The sequence below is a fragment of the Neopelma chrysocephalum genome, unplaced genomic scaffold (assembly GCF_003984885.1).
Source record: "Neopelma chrysocephalum unplaced genomic scaffold, ASM398488v2 Primary Assembly neopelma1_98, whole genome shotgun sequence".
NCBI classification, from domain to species: domain Eukaryota; kingdom Metazoa; phylum Chordata; class Aves; order Passeriformes; family Pipridae; genus Neopelma; species Neopelma chrysocephalum.
This window is the reverse complement of record NW_020897761.1, coordinates 4,339,830-4,361,165: the sequence shown is the minus strand read 5'-3', so window position 1 is coordinate 4,361,165 and position 21,336 is coordinate 4,339,830. Positions and strand designations below refer to the sequence as shown.

At 41.2% G+C, this 21,336-nt stretch overlaps 1 protein-coding gene across 1 annotated transcript in view; it reads right to left on the bottom strand.

The window, feature by feature from the left end:
• The window catches only part of TEDC1 (tubulin epsilon and delta complex 1), a 73,567-nt gene that overhangs the window by 37,591 nt on the left and 14,640 nt on the right, over positions 1-21,336 (bottom strand). The window contains exons 4-5 of the mRNA XM_027694541.1: positions 12,884-13,054; positions 7,206-7,304 (exon numbers count right to left, since the gene is read on the bottom strand). Coding sequence (XP_027550342.1) covers positions 7,206-7,304; positions 12,884-13,054 — 270 coding nt within the window. The remainder of the gene's footprint in view (positions 1-7,205; positions 7,305-12,883; positions 13,055-21,336) is intronic.

The window sequence follows — 21,336 nt, the reverse complement described above, 5'->3', positions numbered from 1 at the left end:
ACTCTCACTCCTATTTCTTCACCTTTCTTCAACCACTTTCTTCACCACAGCTCTGACTCACAAATAAGGCACTCTGCTCTCTGAATGATACAATGGTTCCTAATAAACATATCTTACAGTGCAACACTGTGCTCCCATTCAGATTATTGATAACTTTGATGTTTTTAGAATGATACTTCTGAAAATTCCTCCTGCAGCATCAGGAACTAGTCCACTTGGATCATCATTGGAGGGGGATGACATTTTCCTGCAAGCAGGTAATTTCTCAGAATCCCACAAGGAGCAAGACAGCGATTCAAGTCTTTAGACAGACTCATCTTCCTCATTCACAGCTCCCTGTCCTAATTTTCCTCTCCAGTCTTGACCTTCCTGTCCACATTTAGTCCCTCGTGCTCTTTTCACCCAGACAATCTGAATTCTTTCATATCAGCTACCTTGCCTCCCCAATGCCCTTATGCAGGCCTCTAGTCCAAGGGTCTCTCCCAACTCCTGACTTCACTAAACAAGAGCCAGAGCAAAAAGGTTCCTTACTGTCCATCCTATCCCTTTCCTCTGCCTGTTCAGAGTCTTACTTCAGCTCCTAGTCTGCAGCTCCTAACACAGTCCATGTTCCCTGTGTTCTTTAATCAATTATGTTAGAATGGTTTAGTAAAAGTAAGTTAAAAACAGGAGAGGAAAACCTGAATACTTTAAAAGGGCAAAGCATATTCTATTTTTATTCAAAGTGCTGTGGTGAGCATAATTATGCAAATTCAAAAAACTTGTCATAGTTGACCTTTTCAAAACACGTGTGTCCATGGGCCTAACATACAATTCATTGGTGAACCCTGAAATTTATTAAAGGTCAGCAGTTCTAGAACTGCATCTCATTTCATCATTAAAAAACTTATTTAACATGCAGCCATCAGCAATCTTCAATGAAAAACAAACTTGCTTTAAAACAGGTAAAAATTTAGATGCATTGGCCTAGAAGAACCTGTACCTTTAAAAAGTTCTGTAAAAGGAAAAGAAAAAAATTGTTCTTTCTACATAAACTATCAGCTTACTTGGTGTTCTGAAAATTCAACAAGGCCAAAATCCAAAGATTTTGGATTTTGAAGCCCTGGAAGCATATCTGGTAAATGATGAGGAGTCACTACTAATTCAAACTAAGTTAATTCTGGCAGTGTGTAGGGTAAGTCTAAAATCCCATTCTGTTTAAATTCTTCAGAGCTTGGCTGTTTCTTCTGTGCTATTGCTCCAAGAATTGTGTCACAGACCTTTGTGCTCCTTTGGGGGAGACTGTTCTCCACCTTTACAATCTCATTCGCAGCAACACAGTCTCTCCTCACCTGGAGAACCAGTTCACACTACAATCTTTCTGTGAAGAGCTCACACAGACCCCGGCACAACACCCAGTAAAATAAATCCGTGAAGATTTCTGTGGCATCAGGACTGGCCAACGGGGGATTTTCCACAGAAAATGCACAAAAGTTAAACCAAAACAAGAAAATCCCATGTTTTCACAAACATTCACAAGCTTCAATGCAGTTCCTCTTATGCTGTGTTATTTTTTATGCAGGATCCACTTGAAAAATTCAATTATTTTTTTTCTTTCAAAAAAACCTGAAACACGATGACAAATAGGCAAAGTTGCCCTTAATTAGAACAGTAGTTACAACACAAAATATCCCTGTTCCATGATGAAAATGACAGAACTATGGCTTTTACTAAGGGAATGAAGAAATACACATACAAAAAGCTAAGGGTCAGATCAAACAGAATTAGTTGCCAGAGCATCACAGAAGATTTTGAATCTATGATAATTTATAGAAAGAAAGGCAGTTTGTCCTTGAAGCTCAAGGACATTTTTTCAGTAAAGAACAAATATTTTTTCTGGAATTTACATGCAGTACAAGCCTTCAGTCTCTAAATTAACCTTCCACACAGCAGCATCACTGTCTATAGGATGAATGTAATTTTTTTCCACTGGTATCTACACTCTGAGAAATATGTTCTTCAACTGCTTCTTGTACAACAGACGGAAGGACATCATAAAATATCAGATGGCTCCCTAACAGGCTCTTTGAGATTCAAATAAGGTTACATTATTCACCCCACCATATAAGACCACAACAGGGTTGATTACAGAAATACTACTACAGGTCTGTGTCAAATCAATAATGTGACACGGTGTCAAGCTTATCAGAGGGTTTTAACTGTTTATTTTCATTTAGCGCCTGCCTGCAGCGTGTGTCACCACCAGGAACATTCCATGAGGTCCCAAACCATCAGCACAAGGACACCAAATATAGCCTGGGACACAGCAGCTGGAACTATCCTGCCATAGTTACTCCAATTTCATCCAAGAGGGTCAGCAACTTAGGATCCATTTCTGGAGATAATGGAATACCACAGTAATTATTCAGTAGCCAACCGAAGAACTTACATTAGCTAACAGACCTCCCTTTTGCAGCTCTGCCCTCCCACACATGCCAGGAGGTGGTGCTGTCCCTCGGATGCTCTGTATACACTGGTTGCTCTTTCTGTGTAACACGTTTATGCAGATAAAAGACTTCACTAGATCAGGGGGACTTTACACAAGTGCACAAGCCCACGTGTGCATGCACATGACAACAGCTGAAGATTCAAATTTCATGCAAAGTAACTAGTAAATGCACAGTCAACAATTTTAAAAATTCCAACTTTATCAGTTCCTAATGATCCCAATTTGAATGCACTTGTTCTGAAAGGCACAGAAGCTCTTTAGTGTTTTGCATAAATTCAAATCATTGGCTGTAACTCACAGAGAATAAACCTGTTGTGTCACCCATCTGTAACAGCCATCTGGGACAGATGTTTTAAATGGAAACTGCCACAAGATTTAGGGTTCACAATCAACTGATCATACATCTTGATCATTTACCCCCTGAATGACCCAATAAGAAATTATGGATCCCACCTGACTGAAGGAAGCAATACAGACACTTTACATTGGCTTCCTTCCCCGATACATGAACAGTCCAGAAAAAGGGTTGGTGCTATGCCTGCACCATCCTATCCCATCCTACCCAACCCCTGCTGCTTGGAGAGCTAAAGCTCACCTGAATTTTTATGGGTATGGAACTGATGATTCATTATGTATGCAAAGTCAGGCAGACTACTTGTTTGCTCCTATTTACTTGCTACCCAGGACCTTAGTTTCTTAAGCCAAATAAATCACCCTTAAAACATGTTAACAATCAACAAGCATAAATATTTTTCATATATTTCTGAAATAAAATTATTAGCTATTCACATCCAAGTTCTGTCAACTCCATTGCATGTCCATCTGGCAGACAGTTGCATTATTTATTTGCTGTCACACTCAATAAATTGATTTACTGGCATTTAAAGATGTCATCTTCACTCATTACAATTTCAATGATCACTTCAGCACTGCCAGCATTGTACCAATGACCCGAGTTTCAACATTTAATCTCTACTTAGATTGAATTCCACATATAAAGCAGTATATGAAGAGACAGAAGACACTGAAAGACTAGGCTGTTCTCATTCAAAGTTCATTGATCTCTATATGGTAACAATTTGATGAGAAAGTTAATTTAGGGACTCAACTGCAACATACATTTTTCAAGTTCAAGGTAAACTTCAGAACTGGTGACACTGCAATGAAGAATTAAGGTAAATAGGCTTGATAGACAAGAATGGGACTATATTAAGCTCATAAAAATTAAAAGCTACCCAAGTGGTCACACATCACAGCCACTGTCCTTACAGCCACAGGAGGAATGAGATCACATCCTCAGAGACAATTCTTACTGCCCAGCAAAGTTTGAGGCAGATGCTGCTTACCCTCAGCCACATCTTCTTCATGCTCTTCCAAGTATGCTTCCAAATTATTTTAGCTGCAGTGCCAGACACGAGAACTCCATTTCTGCCCCGAGATATTTCAGGCTGGCAAATACCAGCAGCCCCCCAACTGTACCCCAGTTTATTAAGGGAACCATTTAAAAAACTGATCAGCTTGGAAAACGCATCAAAACACAAGACATTTAAGATGCTCTGGACTATTTTCTAGGACACTCTAAGTGACACGTGCAAGAGATTTTCAAGAAAATACACAATGACCACCCAAGCTCCCTGTACGCATCCCCCAGTTTGCTCGCTCTAACACAGCCTGGCAAGCAAACAGCTCCACAACCATCACCACTGACTGAGGGGCTTCTGCTGAGAAGGTGACCACCAGTGTATTTCTGCAACACCCTGCAAGCCAGGGGGGTCAAAAACACACGACAGCATCTTAGGAAGGAAAGGATGTATGCGCAGAGGTCAAGAGCTAACATGAGCATGCACATGCACTTCAACTGGAAACTGAACTCCAGCTGAAATAACACCACCTCCCCTACACTGACACCCCTGGGCAGCACAGGAACTAAATGCAGCAGTGACCTGCCACTCCCAGCCACACACACACAGATATATATATATATAACCACAGCCAAGCCAAACGACAGGAAAAGTTGGAATTTTGATCATGCCCCACTGGAGAAAAACATAATTAAAACCATTAGGTTTGGAAAACTTCCAGCTCCATGAATCTGACAAAGACATTTATGATGATAGAAGAATAATAATGTCCAGTAAAATCCCTGTACGTAAAAGCACTAAAAGAGTTTTATAATCAGAAATCCAAGGGAAGAACATTTTATAGAAATTTATGTGCAACTCCTATAGAAAAGGAGCAGCATGACTCTTCCATTTCATAAACTGAAGCTTAACTTCACAGCTCTCTATATCCTATGACACTTCTCCTGTCAGACTAAACATCTCCTGTTTTGCTGTGAGAGCAACATATCCCACAGGATATTTTTGACGAAAATTAACTCGAGGCTTCAACAAAAAGAGAGCAAAGTCCTTTCTGTGATAGCTAATTTCTGACGCTTCGATCCACTTTGCATTACTATGCTTTAGAGGATGCCTAAGATGAGAAGGAATTCATAACATCATCCACCAAGAGAGGTGCATTACAGTAAGGCATATTGACATGCTTGCTCTTTTTATTGATCCATGCAGCAGGTTCTTACTCGAAGTAACATAAAGAGAAATATCGCATTACTTGAAAAGAAAAAAAACTATTTCACAGTTTTTGGAAAAAGCATTTGGCAGAGTGCTACCATCTGCACCAATATTTGAAAACCAAGCTACTCAAATATGCATAATGTACTTAACCTTAACAAGATATTTGAAAATTAGAGGCTTTTTATTACATTCTCCAAAGCAGCATCACTTTGCATATTGAATATTAGATCCATCTGGAAAAGTGACACTTGAAACAATGATGCCTTTTCAAGTCTGTACCACCTTGTTATATCAGGCTATTCATACATACCGAACATATGACTTCTGGAAGCTGCTTTTGGGAAATAAGGGTAAGGGGAGACAAAAACTACAAAGATTGCTCATATGGTGACCATAAAAACCATTAGGCTCTCGAAAACATGTATACTGAAGTGTTGTGATGATTTCCTGCAATTTTGCCTGTTTATTTTAGAATCAGGCACATGAGAGCAGCTTAGAGGACACCTCCTTTCTTGAATAGGCTTGAGAGCTTCAAGAGGTTAAGAATTTCACAGCTGATTAGGCTGACAAACAACTCCAATTTTGGATCAGTCCAAGCAGTAAGTGACATAGGAAAAGAATTTCCAACACACACGCACTGGAGCTGGAACCTGTTTGGGATTGCACCTGTCAGAGCCCACAAACTGGAGACAGACACTGTGGCCACTCATAGTTTATTTAAAGAAAACTTCTTCTGCCACCCTGCCTCTGTGCCTCTCAGTCATCACCCCGCTTTTGTTTCACGTATTTGCTGTTTAAGCGTGGGAAAGGTGGATTGAAGACTCCATTCATTTTAACTAAGCAACATAGCTTAGCCAACTAAACCTACTTGAGTACAGCACTTTGCCTAACCACAATGCTTACAGTACAGAAGGATTCCTTCCATTTTATCCTGAGCCCCACCCTGAACAGTGCACCTGGAGCAGACTTCAGGAAAGGGGGTAGAGTGCAAGAAAAAACTCCTGGAATGATTAATTAACAGAGTAGTCAAAACCAGTCAGGCTTTGTAGGAGCATTGTTACGCTTTACTGTCACAGGTCAGGGTCATAATCAAGGTAAGGCTTTGGGAAAAAGGTAGTTGCAAAGTCCTTCTATGCAGCCAGTTAAGTTTCTAATAGCAGCCTGTCATACCTTACAGACTTTTGTAAGATCTGGAAGACTACAAAGTATAGACTTCAGAGCAATGTGCTGCTGTGTGTTCCAAGCTGCTGAGCAAACCGTAGGAGAGGGACCGCAAAGCAGAAGCAAAAAAGAAATCTCAAGTTGACTTAGAGCCATTTGCTCTAGAAAAACAATAATTTTCCTGGAAAATGTTCTAAACAGATGAATTTTATCAAGAGGCTGGATGTGAGCTGTTCATCCAAGAAATGCTCAGTAATGAAAGACTAACGTGCACTTTACTTTAGGGGGTTCGAACATAACACTATCCTCCCACCTTCGAATCAACTGTTCTGAACTTCTTTGTGCACAATATTTACAATGCCCACTTTTGTTCTTATGCTAGCAGCAGAAAGAATATCTTCTTTGAGCAAACAGACCTGGACAGACTGCAGAAATTTGCCAAATATTGATTTTGTTAGGGATGAGCTTAAGATTTCCACCTTGCTTCAGCTTCACACAAAATGAACTTTTACAAACTGATTTTTAAAACAAATTTATTATACTGTATTAAAAGAAGTGAATTATACTACTTCGAACAATAAATTGAAACATCTATTATAACTGAGAACAGTAGAAATCTACACTTAAGGGTAAAACAGTACACTAAAAAATGATGTCCTAAGAGGTTCTGTCTGAATACATTAAGGGAATACTTTACTGTAAGGATGACTGAGCATGGAGCAGGTCACTCAGGGAAGCTATGGAGTCTCCAGTCTTGGAAATATTCAAAAGCCATCTGGTCATAGCCTAATACCTTTGAGTTTATGTTCTATCAAACCAGATTTGGTGAATACAAGTTATAACTGAGGAAACTGACAATTCAATATATAAGCCCGTACTTCAGTTGGAAACCAAGTTAAAAAAATGTTATAGGGAGTGCAGTCTTCTCTTGAACAACATCTGTGTAAAGCATACCAAGCATCCAAGAATTACAGAAGCATTACCTGCTTGTAGTTCTCAGGTTGTCTAACGAGATCTGTTTCTGTGACAGAAAAATGTCCAAGAACCTGGTCCACATGGGAGCCACTAGTGAATAAATGGATCTGAAATAGATTGATTTAAAAGATATTTGTCAGTGCAAGGACCAGATCATTTGGAAGATCATTAGCTAACATCTAACAGTTGGTATGGATTAGAATGGTGATGTGAACCAGTGGTTACAAGCCCATTCCCAATGGATATGTACAAATATAACTACTACCACCAATACAACAGACCTTTTTAAAACAGCCAGAATGGAAAGGCTGAACATGCACCACAATTATCTCACAAAACAGTCCATCTGGTAGTGTTACCACATGCAGGCATTGCGATCGCTGCTGCCACAGTAAAACTGAAAGATTTCTCTTTTCATCCTGTCCTAAAGTCTTTTTCCTTACAGTACACATGCTCTTGTGCATAGCATGAAAGGAGAAACCATTTACACAGATAGCAGGAGTCTTAACAGAGCTAAAGGATACCCTCAGAATAATTTTTTATTTCTTCCTTTAAAGTAGAAAATGCTACCTAGTTACAGTAAGTTTCTCTTTTGCTGCTACATACTTGGCTTTTGCTTACCAAGACCTTGTCCCAGCTGCACTGGTGCTGGTATCATCAATTACTTGATGAAGAAGCTTCCCAAGTTAGTCAAGGGAACAATAAAAAGCAATTCCTCCTATTCAGAGCTGATCTCTTTGTTACTGTAATAACTGCAGCTGCCAAACAAGATAGCAGTGCACATTTGTCAGACAATCACTCATATTTCATTAATATTTCTGCCAGAAGACAGAGAATGTTTCCTGCTTTTCTTTCTTTATTCTAATATGAACTTTATCATACACTTGGGTATTGACAACTATTTTAAAGTTGACAGGCACTGGGTAATTATCAACCCTTCCATGAAACTTCAGAATATTTTAGCGTTCCTTTCCCAAAACTCACTTCTGGTGGCAACCATCTGTCACATGTGCAGAGCTATGCGAGTTTAAAAATAAAAGAGTACCTCCCCACACAATGTTCTTCCTTTCTTCTTGCCACTCCTCTCCCTGCTGCATTCTTGTGCAACCGGCTGCCAAACCTTTGGGTCCCACTAGCAATGAATTTCAGCCCCTTTTCAAATGTACGTGGCAGCAGCATCACTGGCTAAAGCCCAAAACAAATACACTGAAGCTGTAACAACAGAGTAATAAGGTGTTCCCCTGAGACCAGACTAGATGGATAATGGAATAATCCAGTATTTGTATTTTTGCTATCTGTTACTGATAACCACGAGGTACTGAAGATAAAACAACGTTTCAAGAGGGAAATTGTACCAAGGCAAAAGCAGCAGGTGAAAGGGTGAGAGACAGAGCACGTATAGCTGTTGCTTCATGGCACTGGAATACACCAAGGTGGAGGCAGGAATCAGACTCTGATTTAACCTCACACTAACCTTGGCATGAGAGTGCAGGCACAGCCCCCCACTTAGCACCACTTCTGGGGAGTTTCCAGCACCAATTCCTAAACGCCCTTGAGCTTAGACAAGCTGCTCTCCCTGCAGGGTGTCTAATCCACCTAAGAGAAGATGAAAAGGGGGCTTGGTCACAGCTCACACACATTTGCATGAGAGGAAAAAATTCCACTGCATCAAAGGATGTGCTTTTGAGATGTAATGGCAGATTCGATTTAGGAAAAAAAGGAAAGATTTTCAAACCAAATAGACAAGAAATATATAAATAACCAATGTAGTAATTTACAGAGGAACATGGTAGACTCTTCATGTCAAGACAGAGATGCATCTAACAATTGCAGTTTAGCTCACTCAAGAATTACTGACAATGAGGTAATTACCCAGCACCAGTCAGTCTCTGCCCTCTATTATTCATAGATCAAGACTTTATCCTTGTTCCTTTACTCTTACCACATCATCAGATATATAGATATGATCAAACCAATCCACTGCACTACATCTTATTTTATATTGTTTATCTTAGGAGAAGGCACAAGAAATCACTCCATTCAAAGGTGGTGGCTCTCAGTGCTGCTCTGCATTCTTACTGACAAAACAAAACTCTTACAGTTTCCAATCATATTATAACCCTTATTGTTGCCTTACCATGATCTGATAATTCCAATTATGTTGAACTCTTCTTCTATTATCAAGAATTCCATTTAATATCATTTTACTCTTACTAACCTATATGCACAATCAGATATTCACCTACTTAAAAAAAAATTAATCTCTGAATCTGATTTAACCCTCCACTATTTCAGGATGGAAGATAGCTAAAAATACCCCCAGGAAATCCATCAGTTTTGCACAAACTCACAAGCTGATCAAGGAACAGTACATTTAACAGACCACTCAAAAAATGCCGGTTTGAAACTATAGAGTTCCTACCTGCTTTTCTGAAACTATGCAAGGCTTCTCATTCACATTTTTTAAGGCAAAGCTGTAACTCAGAGACTAAATAACAACAGCTGCTCTCTCCCGTGAATTCAAGAGGGATCAAAAACTGAGCAGACAGATATTCCTCTGGCACTTGGCAGAAAGAGGGAGAAACAGAATAGAAGAACCAAGAGGCTTGCCTTCACACGGTAATTGATCCTTCTTCACGTTTCCATATATTTGAAGGCATATCAAGTAAATATGCACCGCTGAGAATTTCGAGGGAATTATAATGGTATTACTACATTATACTTTCAAAGCGAGCCAACCTGTCCGCAATGAGAAGCCATTATAATGTTACTCAACAGCTCATACCCTCAGGCTGCAAAACTCCTCAGCAGTAAGAGAGGTTAAGATTTCCCTGAGGAAGTCTTCCTACTACAGCAGGACATGTGTGCGTCTGTAGGCTTCAACATGCCTTCTGGGAGCTGAAATCACTGAAAAGCAGCTCGTCAGAAGAACTAGCAGAGAGGAACAGCCAGTCAGACCACCTAACAAGCAATTTGCAGCACATAACCAGCTCTAGCTCCAGAGAGGCTTCCCGCTTCGGCAACCTGCTCTGGGTACTGCAGAACTTCACACCATCAACCTTAAGTGGCAAGGGCAGGACCGAGCAGATAGAGGCCCCAGCAATATCCATACTGAAAAAGAGTGGAAGAGCAGTCATCTTCTGAATAAGCACATATTTTCCAACTGCGGTGTTTTTCTCTCAGAAAGCCCCAAATAGAGAATATGGTATTTTAGAGCCCACATGAGTCACAGAATGAAATCTGTGTGTTGCCACTAGTTGGCAAGAATTATAGCTCATGATCAGCAGTAAATAAGAGTGTTTCACAGCTGAGATACATAACCTGGTAAGTTATTAAATAGAGCAAGTAAAAGCCATAATTATAATTTTGTAGAGAAAGCCCTCTGTAAATCTGTCAGCATAATTAAAAAACATAACACTCATTAGCCTTTTGCACACTGTGTTTGTGGTTTATTAGAAAAAAGGAGCAGCTCACATAGAGGTCATATTGGGTCAGCTCAGCCTTCAACACATGCAATAGTTTAAAAGTTTTGAACTTAATGCACCAGTAGAAGCAATTTCTCCAGAAAGAGTCAGGAAATATCAATTACTGTTTATGCAGCTGTTAAATTGTGCAAGTATGTTATATTTTGTGTTACTGTAAATGTTAACATTAATGTGGCTCTGTAGAGAAGTCCCTTCCAAAGTCACTTTTACCTTCCAATTCTCCTGCTTTTAATTCAGACTAAAATATAAATCAGGATATTGCACTTCATTACAGCACTGAACAGAACTCCCACAGTTGCACACATGTATTTGAGCACACATAATATCAGCGTGGGATCACAGAGGGAGGGAGTTGGGCTCTGTTCTACCCTCCTCTGTTTACATCCATGGTGGCAGCCCCTCTACACACTGCAAAACAGCCTGACCATGACACTCATCACCAGCACCACTACTGCTTTCAGTTTAGTCCAGTGATGATGGTTGGAGAAGGCAGTAATGGCAGCTTTAGGAAACTGGAAGAACAGACAAACAATCTCCCTCCTGCTTATTCTTCCAGATTCTGGAAATCATGGTCCAGGGACTTGGCACCATAACTAACCTGTCTCTTAGATTTGTCTGAGTGTAGCTGTCCTAACTTTGGAAGACATTTTTCCTTCAGAGATAAAAAATAAGTCCAAGTTTATTTCAAAGTACAACCTCCCCCAGGAAGGTCATCATCTCCTCATCTCCCCTGTCAACAAGTTTAGCATGTTGCCAATCAGCACATCTCTTCATTATTTCGGTGTTTGATCTGGACCGTTGAGAGTATCTCTGCTTGTACTTGAGGTCTTAGGTTTGACCTGCTCTTAATTCTTCCTTGGGCTCATTAACCGCAAGCTGAGGCACTGGAGCTGCCTAATGACTTGTTACTGTCAAGTACTAAATAAATCAGACAGCTGATGATGAGTTATGGAGGTATTTGCCTCACCTACTATAAAAATCAACATACCCTACACAGAAGTAGCTTATCATGGGGAGAAGATGCCAATCATTTCACTGGGGTTTCACCTCTCTCAATAACATCACAGCCTGTAATCACAATGCAAAAGCCAAGGACTGCACCTGCACTTACAGTGAATTGTTATCTTTTGTTCCCAGGTCAGGGAACCACATCCGCAGTGGTCAATGCGAAGCAAAAGGTTATTTTAGATGCTGCACACACAGCACCTGATCTTTCCCCTGGTGCTGTCAATCAGACATCTTCCCCAGCAATCAGTTCATGGAAAGAACAAAATGTAACCTCGTTATAGTTTTCAGCACTGCTCTGTCAGACACAGGATTAAAACCAAGAAGGCATCTTCGTTCAAAGGTGAAGATGATCCTGACAACTTTCTGATAAATGTTCTTGGAGAAGAAATTTCCCAAAGCTGTTTTTAGTCTCAAAAAAAGAGGTTTTCTGTGAGGATTCTGGGTACAATAATAACTGACTCCATTTAAGTTATCCAAAGAGATAAGAATGGAAAAAGACAGCCTAGGGAAAACAAAGCTTAAAAACTTTTAGGACTATCTTCAGAACCAGATTTTTACTTTGTCTCTGCAGTCACCACCGTCAACTCCAGGACTGAAGGCTGTTTCCATCCTAAACAGACATAATGCTCCCAGATGTATGTGATTTCCAGACAGGCATCTAAACATTCATAAACAGAAACAGAACTGGAATCTTAGCAATGCAGAGATTATTACTGATCCCTGATTTAAAACCAGGTTGATTCTGGGTTCTGCTCAGACGTAGCCTAGTACTTTGGAATGGGAAACTGCTATCTTATTTTGCTATTGCTTTCCATATTTGTGCTCAGTATTTTGAATCCACGTTTCCAGGGAACTTAAGAGTTCTGAATCACTACTTCTTGTCTGTGGGACCAGAATGCTCTGTCTTGTTTCTACCAGGCATTTTCTAGAACAATGAAAACAGCCTATGGTTGCAGAAGTGACTGCAAAGGACACTTTTATACAATTATAACTTTACAAACATAACTGTATATATTGCATTTTCTCAAGGTTCTGCTGCACTGGGGAAAGGTGGAGATATTTACATTTAGAGTAATTCACTCATATACAGAAAAGGCAGAACTAGCAAACAAGAATAATTTGTACATTTAGCTCTAGCTGACAAGGCTTTTAAATAATAAACAACGTCATAGTGAGTTAGAAGAATCATTTACCTTGTGCAAAAGTTTGCACTGCTCTTGGTGCTGAGCATGCAGACTCTGCCATTGGAACCTCAGCCTCCCGTTTAAGCACTGAAGGTATCGAACATCCACTCTGTCTTCCAGCCCACATTCAGGTGTTGTTTCAGGTGTACTCTTCTGGATGTTAGGCAGAACATCTTCACACTAAAAGGAGAAAAGAGTACAAAAAAGTTTTAAATTAGTTTGAACACTTTCAAGTCATTTGCTAGTGAAAAACATACAAGATATAGAGGCTGAAGAGGGAAAAAAACCCCCACACAATGAAGTCAATTTCAGCAGCACAGAGAAATTGTCATCTTTTAAAATACAGGATTGGGAACAGCCTAAACAAGCAGAGAAGTGTGGAATAAATATCAGCTTCTCAGCTGTGACTTGGTGAGCCGTCTCCTCTCCCATCTTTCATTTTCCATACCCAGGAAGACACAGTGTTCCTGAGGCAGCAAACATGTTCTTTACCCAGATGGAAAAAATCACATTTGACTAGATTCTAATATGTCAGAGAACAGATTTAGCTCCTCCAGTGTCTTCCTGAGACCCTATTTTGTAAATCAATGACTTATATAAGGACAAAATCGTGGGCCTGTGCTTACCCAGCTATTTTCTTTTCTCCATCCAGCATTTCCCATCTGGCAGGATAGAGGAAAAGAAAAAACGATGCAGCTGGCAATGGCCACAGAGGCACTCCCAGCTACAGTTTTATCACCTGTCTTGCTTGTCTTGCCTTTCTGTAGAGTAATTTGGAAGGAAGAAGGGTGTCTCAGTTTAACGAGACTGAAGTGTTTGCTAAGGAGGGCAAGTTATGAAGAAGACCAAGCTCCTCCCCCTAAGCAATTATAAATCCAAAATTGAGAGAAGCTGTAACAATATCCACCCCAAATTTTTTCATACCAACGCACTATATCAAATTAAACCTTTCCAACCATATACATACATACACTACCCCAACTATACGCATATTACAAATATTTACATACAAATACAGGCACAGTGTTATGCACAGTTCACCCAAAGATAAGGTCCCCTTGGGATATATATGTCGTGTTTCTCCATCTTACTGCATTGTCCACCAAGTGCAGCCTGGTCCTTGAGCAAAAACAATCCCACAAATGGGTTTGCCTTTGCTTGAGACAGGGTTAATCCAAACTGTTTTACCTAACATACCTCTCAGGTGTATTATGGGAACTTCATCTGCGGTGTGAAGGGACTCTGATTGGGCAGGGCCAGCTCAACTGACAGCACCTCTAGTGTTGACTAACCAGGTAGCCTTTGCTAGTGCTGGTCCCTCCACCCAATGCTTTCAGGGTGGTTTTCAACAGTCCATTACAGCATTCAACCTTCCCCGTGGTTGCTGCATGGTTTGGGATGTGGTACACCCAGTTGATGCCATGCTCCTTCACCCAGGTGGTAACTAAGCTGTTCTTGAAATGGGTCCCATTATCTGACTCAGTTCACTCTGGGGTGCTGTGTTGCCACAGGACTTGCTTTCCAAGGCCCAGGATGGTATTTCGGGCAGTGGCGTGGGGCACCGGATGCGTCTCCAGCCATCCCATGGTGGCTTCCACCATGGTGAGCACAGAGCGCTTACCTTGGTGGGTCTGTGGCAGTGTGATGTAATCAACCTGCCAGGCCTCCCTGTATCTATACTTACTCCAACATCCACCATACCACAGGGGCTTCACTCTCTTAGGCTGTTTAATGGCAGCACATGTCTCACAATTATGGATAACCCGGGCAATAGCGTCCATAGTTAAATCCACCTCTCGGTCTTGCAGCCATATATAGGTGGCATCTCTGCCCTGATGGCCTGAGGCATCATGGGCCTATTGAGCTAGGAACAACTCCCTCTTGTGCTGCCAATCCAGATCCACTCGTGACACCTCAACTCGTGCAGCTCGCTCTGCCTGTTCATTGTTCCAATGCTCCTCATTGGTTCGAGTTTTGGGCACGTGGGCATCTACCTGGCGGACTCTCACAATCAGCTTCTCTGCCTGGATGGCAATGTCTTGCCACATATTGGCAGCCCAGATGGGTTTCCCTCTGTGTTTCCAACTGGCCTTCTTCCATCTATTCAACCACCCCCACAGAGCATTGGCTACCATCCATGAGTCAGTGTAGAGGTAAAGTCTTGGCCACTTCTCTTGTTCAGCAATGTCCAGGGCCAGCTGGACAGCTTTGAGCTCTGCGAATTGACTCGATCCACCTTCCCCTTCAGTAGCTTCTGCAACTTGTCATGTGGGGCTCCATACAGCTGCTCTCCATTTTCGGTTCATCCCTACAATGCGACAGGAACCATCAGTGAAAAGGGTGTGCCATGTTTCTCCCTCTGGCAGTTGACTGTATGATGGAGCTTCCTCAGCCCGTACCACCAGCTCTTCTTCCTCTTCATCTGCTAGACCAAAGTGCTCACCTTCAGGTCAATTTGTGATGATTTCGAGGATCCCAGGGCGATTCGGGTTTCCGACTCAGGCACGCTGTGTGATCAGAGCGATCCACTTGCTCCATGTAGCGTCAGTGGTATGATGTGTAGAGGGCGCCTTTCCCTTGAACATCCAGCTCAACACTTGTAGTCGAGGCGCCAGGAGGAGTTGTGATTCTGTGACAATCACCTCTGAGGCAGCTTGCACTCCTCCATAAGCTGCTAGGATCTGCTTCTCTGTTGGAGTGTAGTTGGCCTCAGATCCTCTGTAGCTTCGGCTCCAGAATCCAAGTGGGCGGCCTCGGGTCTTGCCAGGCACCTTTTGCCAGAGGTTCCAGGAAGGACCATTATCCTCAGCTGCAGAATAGAGTATGTTCTTCACATCTGGCCCAAGGGCTACAGCATGGGCAATCTCCTGCTTGATCTGTTCAACTGCTTGCTGCCGTTCAGGGCCCCAGTGGAAATCATTCTTCTTGCGGGTTACCAGATAGAGAGGGCTTTCTATCTGACTGTACTCCTCCAGAAGCATCCTCCAGAAGCCCATTGGCACCCAGGAAGGCTTGAGTTTCCTTCTTGCTGGTCAGTGGGGCCATTGCTGTGATCTTGTCGATGGCTTCTGTCAGGATCTGATGACGCCCATCTTGCCACTTCACCCCCAGGAACTGGATCTCTCAGGTAGGTCCCTTGACCTTACTTTTCTTTATGGTGAAACCAGCTCTCAGAAGAATCTGGATAATTATTTTTCCTTTCTCAAAATCCTCCTCTGCTGTGTCCCCTCGTATGATGATGTCGTCAATATACTGCAGATGTTCTGGAGCCTCACCCTTCTCTAGTGCAGCCTGGACCAGGCCGTGGCAGGTGGTGGGACTGTGTTTCCACCCCTGGGGCAATCGGTTCCAGGTGCACTGCACGCCCCTCCAGATGAAAGCAAACTGCAGCCTACACTATAACAAAGGGAGAAGCAAAAGAGTTTCCATTTGTTCATCTTGTCCCGCTTTCCTTCTGCTGCAGATAAAAAAAACCAACAACAACCAACACCTTCATCTACTGGATGAAATTTCTGCTTGGCCAACAGCGTAAAGCAACACATTTCTATCATATCTCTTTCCCAAGGAACATGGGGGGAATTCCACCTCCCCCAGCCTCTTGCACAAAGAGATCATTCACATGTACAAACAGATCTCTCCATTTTCAGCTGACTCCTGTAGATTGCAAATTAAAAGGGGAAGAAGACATGAGTAGTTTTAGTTCTGATGCTTGTAACAACATTTAAAGTAGGGCTGTCAGTTTCATACAGTCTACAGAAATCACATACAATAAACACAACCCATAATTCCAAATTTTTTTACTACGACATATCATAAGAAGTAGAAATAACACAGAACTGTAAAGACCTGGTTATTCAGAACAGGTGTCTGCCAGGTAAGGATCCACCTCCCAGTTCTTGGACCCTCAAGACATTTCTTTAAAGTGGAAATTTAAAAAGCCTACTTGAAATATGACTGTTTTCAAAAAAACACTTAAGCACATATTTGGACCCACAGACCTTGATGGTATTTAAACATATGTGCTTCCCTGCTTCACAGATTTCCACGTTCAAAAACATCTTTAAAAGATCCAGTTGGCAGGCAAAGCTGGAATGTAATTTAGGATCCAAACTGGAAGTAACAATGGAAACTGTAAAATTAAGAGAGTTTAATCTTGCTTTAAATGCACATTTCAACAGAAGTGTGTCTTTCAACAGAAGTGTATCTATAACCATGATCAAATAACCCCCTAACACTTCTTTTAACCTAAATATCACCAGTTGACAGAGTCTCTAATACAATGAGTGTTCCTATTATTTATAAGCACAAAAATGCTGTTCTGGTCACATAACAAAATGTATCAATGTTACAGGGTTTTTCCCTTTGCTCTGTAGCTCAGATAAAGACATGCTATAAATCACAGAGGTGCAGGGTTGGTAAAGGGCTTTTCCTTGTAAAGGAACAGATTCATCTTTAACAACAACAAAAAAAAGATAGTTGGCACCCTTTGTGCCAACTGCAAAGTCCTTCTTTTTCCTCTGCTCCTTCAGCTCCTGAACCAAGGCACTGTGTCCTTGGGCACTGCAGTCCCAGCCAAGTACCTCCGTGGTTCAGACTGTCTTGCCCCAACCAGGAGACTATGAAACAACTGAGCTTTGATTACCAAGTTGCCCATAAACATCATAAGCCAAGCAACTGGATATTAGCCACTACAAAACAGAAAACACATGTGTAAAGAACATTAAAAAAACCTCACATAAGCAGCCAGAAAGCCGCAAGGCCAAAGACAGACTTGGGAATCCCAGATTAAAATCTGCATTTTCCATAATTTACAGTTCTGCTCCAACTTCCCCGTTAAGAGGTTTCAGAACAGCCCAAATACTGCTCTCCTGGGGATTGATCTCAGAAAGGAATGGCATTAGACTCAATTGCTTTGGCAGTACAGTGACAAACACCATGCAGAGCTAATTTTATTGTAGCAACCTGCCTCATTAATATTAAAATTAGGAAGCCAGCCAATGCATTTTTAACAGGATCTCTCCATTATTTATTCCACAAACTGCACAAAAAAAATAATTTTGCTATGAAATACTTAGCCTGGCATAAAGTAAACAAGGTAAAAAAAAAAAATCTTACATATTACACTGTGACCTCAATTTCTAGTCCCATCTTTACAAACTAAGTCTATTTACTGCTCTCCCAGTGGAAGAAAAATCACTAAAATACCAGACTAATCTAGAGCCCTTGCTTCAAATATCACTGTGAATTTATCTAATCTATGCAGCAATACAGGTACACACCTACCTTCACTTCTGAGATACAAAAGTGCATCTTTTTTAGTTCAGTATATAAAGAGAGCAGCCAAGGCAACTACCCAGACACCTTGATGGCTTTCCCACACTTGGAACACTCCACACCAGCTCTGGAAGAGATCATTTTATAGCCACTTACCAGAGAATTGTTTTGCTTGCAAATTGTTTGCTGCAATTAATGTTTCTCTTTGATTTCATTTCAGAGAAGGCATCCAGCTACAGAATGGTGCACAGGCTTGCAATACAAAATCCATACCAACACATATCCATACTCTCATTACCATGTCAAGTCTATTCCTATCAGACTGGTGATATCTGAACTAGTCTTGTCAAACTGGACAATCTGGACCTGCCAAAGCACCTGTGATTAGTGTAACTTAAGCAGAAGTCAGAATGAACCCCCTCAATTCCACTGTAACTCACCCCAAACGAGCTTTCTATCCTAAAAGCTCAAAGTACCACTGTTAAATTTCAATATCCATTTATTGGTAAGGCTCAGAAAACCAAGCACAAGCCTGATAGAAGTGACAACCATATATTTACACAAACTCCTTCAAGCTAATTCCTGAACTGTCACCCTGCCCACACTTCACCAGAACCAGCTCTTGTGTGGTAAAAGATCAGGCAAATAAACAGTGAAGCTGATAACAAATACACATTCCTGGACACCATCCATCACCATCCCAACTAAGGTAGCTCACAAACTACAAAACCTATCCCAAGCTCATAGACACATCTCTGGCTTTGTCAGAGCTAAACAAAGTTTATGTCCTAAAATCATATATTTAAAATTTTTTGCAAGGCAGGCTAGAAATCAGTCTCCAACACCACGAGTTTTCCCCTAAGCATTCCTCCCCAGGCTATTTCAGGTCGAATTGTTACGAAAAAAGGTGCCAGATAATACTAAAAACGTGTCAGACTTGTGCTTATACAATGCAGCAAGTGCAAAAAAAGGCCAACACTGCCAAAGTCCTCATAGCAGAATTGTTCTGAGCAGACAAGTCAGATTCACAAAACACAGTGAACTGAAAAAAGCCATCAGATATAAAAGTATTTAGAGGAAAAGAATAAGAGGTGGGAGAAAGGAGGGTGTGAAAACAGACATGGTGATATATCAATTTTCATCTACATTCCATACATCTGAGCAAACAATTTGCATGCAACATGCTTAGAGTGAAATTAAAGATTACAAAGTTCCAACTCTTATAGCAGAAATGAAGCTTTTCTTTTCAGTTTGAAATATAAAGCAATGCCATGTTATCAGAAATCAGAGAACAGGTCTACTAACAGTGGATGGAGATAAATTAAACAAGCACTTCATCGTATAGTTTATAAAAGAACAATGCAAACATCAGTGTGTCTGCAGACATGTGAGAAGGGAGCATTTTTTGCACTGCTTACTCCATTTGAGGATTTCAGTGATCTGGTATGGAGTTGCTCTGTTCATACACTTTGAATTAAACAAATTCCAAACATTGTTTTAATGTAAAATTCCTTGCAGAGTCAGTGGCGATCTTACAAGATGTCACAAGCAATGCTGTAGAGGTAACCTCTGCCATGAAACTTCATCACCCTTTTACACTTTCTGCACTATTCCTACTGATACGGGAATCTTTAACACTTATAAATTTTTACCTTAATAAATTTAACATGCCCTGTACACGCAATGGAAAAGAAAAGGCCTGTGCTGCCTGCACTGCTGTAAAACAAGGCTATGGCAGGGTTGGCTCCCCCAGAGATGCTCTTTTCTAACTACAAGCTGCCACCTGTCGGTATAGGACAGGCCCCAGCTGCCTCCAGCTCATCCCCAGAGAGTTGTGGCTTTTCCCCAGACATCTTCTAAATCCCTCCAAGGATCAGCTCTCTGCTTCCACATTTGAACAGCCAGCAAACAACCTGCTGCTTACTTTACCCATGGAGAAACAAGCCTACAGAAACACGGATAAGACATTCAACCCATGGGATCTGCACTGGGTCCTGTGCTAACTCCCTGACATTAATCCAAAACAGAGCAACTGCCAGCTGAAACCTCCAATGCACATTCCCAGCCCACTCCTCACCTGCAGCGGAGTTCCTCTGGCTCTAGACAGAAAATATTCACTCAGTTACCACCCAACTACACTAAGTACACAGCCTGGTATCACAAAGGTGGAAAGGAGCATATTTAGATCCTCACTGCAGGGCTTGGGAAAGGCAAAGCAACCACATAAATCAAGCCAATAAAGCCCTTCTGCAGCTTCTACTGAGCGTTCGTTCCAAACCACTCATAATTCAGACAATGGTTTTGATGTGACATAACATATGTTAAGTTCTGTAATTACACATCTTTAAAGAGAGCATAATTTTTTTTTTAAATTAAACACCATAGCCAGAAATAACAGTATCAGACATGCTTTCTTAATTAATACAGTCATATATCTATCTGCAGGAGGGGAAAATGTGAAAAGGAGCAATCTGAACAGATGAATGCAAAAGGGAAAGCACTATTCTCATTAATAGCACCATAAACAACACTAATTGGATTTCCTCCTAGACAAGGTAGGATCCAGATTAAATTTATGCATGGAAAGATAGATGGTGTAAAAATCCACTCCCACATGATGCACGTACCAATTAAATCTCCAGATACTTGCACAGAAGGGTAAGTTTTCCACAAACGTAAGTGCTCTAGAAGTTACGTTTACAGTGTACTCAGCAATTAACAAAAAAAGTGAAATCCTGTGTTTCCGCAAGGCCTTTTAGCTTTCAAATTTCCCTGTCTTTTGTAAAAATTACTACTTACAACAGCACTCCCAAGAGCTTACTCTTGGCAAAGAGTGAAAAAGAGAAGGTGCTGAGGGAAGACAGAAAATGTGAACACAGCTCTTACCACTGCCTGCCTTGTTCAAACAAGACTGTCTGGCAGTAGCCACAGGCCCCAGGCACTAGAGCAAGTCAGCCCTTTATCCCGCCCCTCCTCACTCATTTGGGAGGTTATTTAAGAGCTCTGCAATACAGCAAAAGCACTGTGCCTTCAAAAGAGCGTGGCAGCACTGCCTAATCTTTGGAGCTGCAAGGTTTTAAAAGAACATGAAAATCCCAATGCTCACTGCATTAAGTATTCAGACAAAACATGGAAACTAAATATACTAAGACAAATACATGACAGGGTAGATCTTAACTCGGAGAGCA